Source organism: Perkinsus marinus (assembly GCF_000006405.1).
Source record: "Perkinsus marinus ATCC 50983 genomic scaffold scf_1104296969882, whole genome shotgun sequence".
NCBI lineage: Eukaryota > Perkinsozoa > Perkinsida > Perkinsidae > Perkinsus > Perkinsus marinus.
The window spans coordinates 1-1,280 of record NW_003202626.1 but is presented as its reverse complement, the minus strand read 5'-3'; the positions used below and the strand labels follow the sequence as shown (position 1 = coordinate 1,280).

At 48.4% G+C, this 1,280-nt stretch overlaps 1 protein-coding gene across 1 annotated transcript; it reads left to right on the top strand.

Moving 5' to 3' along the window:
* Positions 1 to 105: 105 nt before the first annotated feature.
* Pmar_PMAR003078 (l-allo-threonine aldolase, putative) lies at positions 106 to 614 on the top strand (the record flags this gene model as incomplete). Its single annotated transcript, XM_002767791.1, has 3 exons — positions 106 to 288; positions 334 to 477; positions 525 to 614. 3 exons carry the CDS (start codon positions 106 to 108, stop codon positions 612 to 614), a joined length of 417 nt encoding a protein of 138 aa, XP_002767837.1.
* Positions 615 to 1,280: the final 666 nt, after the last annotated feature.

Below are 1,280 nucleotides of genomic sequence, written 5' to 3'. Positions count from 1 at the left end.
CTCGAACCGAGGCCGATGCAGTTCTGGCGCACCGCTTCCGCAAAGTAGTCAGGACTGTCCACAGCATTCTGGCATGGAGTTGATATTCAGGTGCTCGGAGGGAATATGAGACAAGTCGGTGTCGTAGCCTGTTGTGGCCGCATTGCTATCAACGACATGGTGGAAAGGCTGGCTGAGGACCATAAGCATGCCAAAATGCTCGCTGAAGGACTTGCAAGCATTGATGGAGTTGCCTGTGACGTGGACGCCACTGAGACCAATATGATTCGTTGGGGACTGGACAGAAAGGTAGGACACGTGGAGTGAAGTAAAAGGTGTTATCGCTGTATTCAGGTACAGGATAGAGCCACGTGTGCTAAGGTCGTCGAAGCTCTCGCTAACAGTGATGAGGTCTGCGTGAAGATGATATGCATTGAACGTGGATCGGCGATCAGGGCCGTCACTCACCGTCACATAACGACCGACGATATTGTCAAGGTAAGTGCTACCGACGTGAGGTGTTACTCATATGGTCTGTATTGCAGGCGATCAATAAGGTTCGCAAGGTGATGGAAAAGGTAACGACTACGTGGCCTAAACTCACTACTGCTGATCATGTTTTGACCATCGAGTAGAGGCCGTGTTCATTCTTTGTTTGATATTGTTTTGCACATGTGCGGGAGTTGGATTTTTTTCAAGGAAACAATGATTGTAGCGTTGTCCCGAGTGGATGTGTTCATGGTAATTGTTCATGGTATCTAGTCTATTAACCGCCGTCGACCTGAACAACCCACATTGAATCTATTTTCGATAGCATCGACATGGTTGGACCTACAGAATGATAAGAGTACGTATGACATGGTGTACACTTCGAAACTCAACACTTGTATGAGTATGATTTAAATTATTCCCACAGTGTCTCTCCAAGCCATTCCCCCAAGGGCATATCATAAACTCGGTCTTTCCAATTACCCGCATGCTTGGCAGAGGACACAAGTTGCCTTGCAAGAGCCTTGGCACTGTCGCTGCCTGCAGACTCGAAACGTACAGGAAAAGCATACCAGTCACTGAACACATCAGCCAGCATATCAGCGTTCAAGCGACCGGTCAATTCTCCAGGCCTATCACGCTCCTGACCAGGTCGGGTGTATACGTAGTGAATTTGATAAGTCTTGGGGTACAGTGTTGTCAGAGCATCCAATTGACGTCGGAATAAGACCTGCTCGGGCCCCTTGTTGAAATAAAGTAGTCGCACATCAGCACCATGACTCAACAGGGCTCTGATAGGATCCACACAAGCT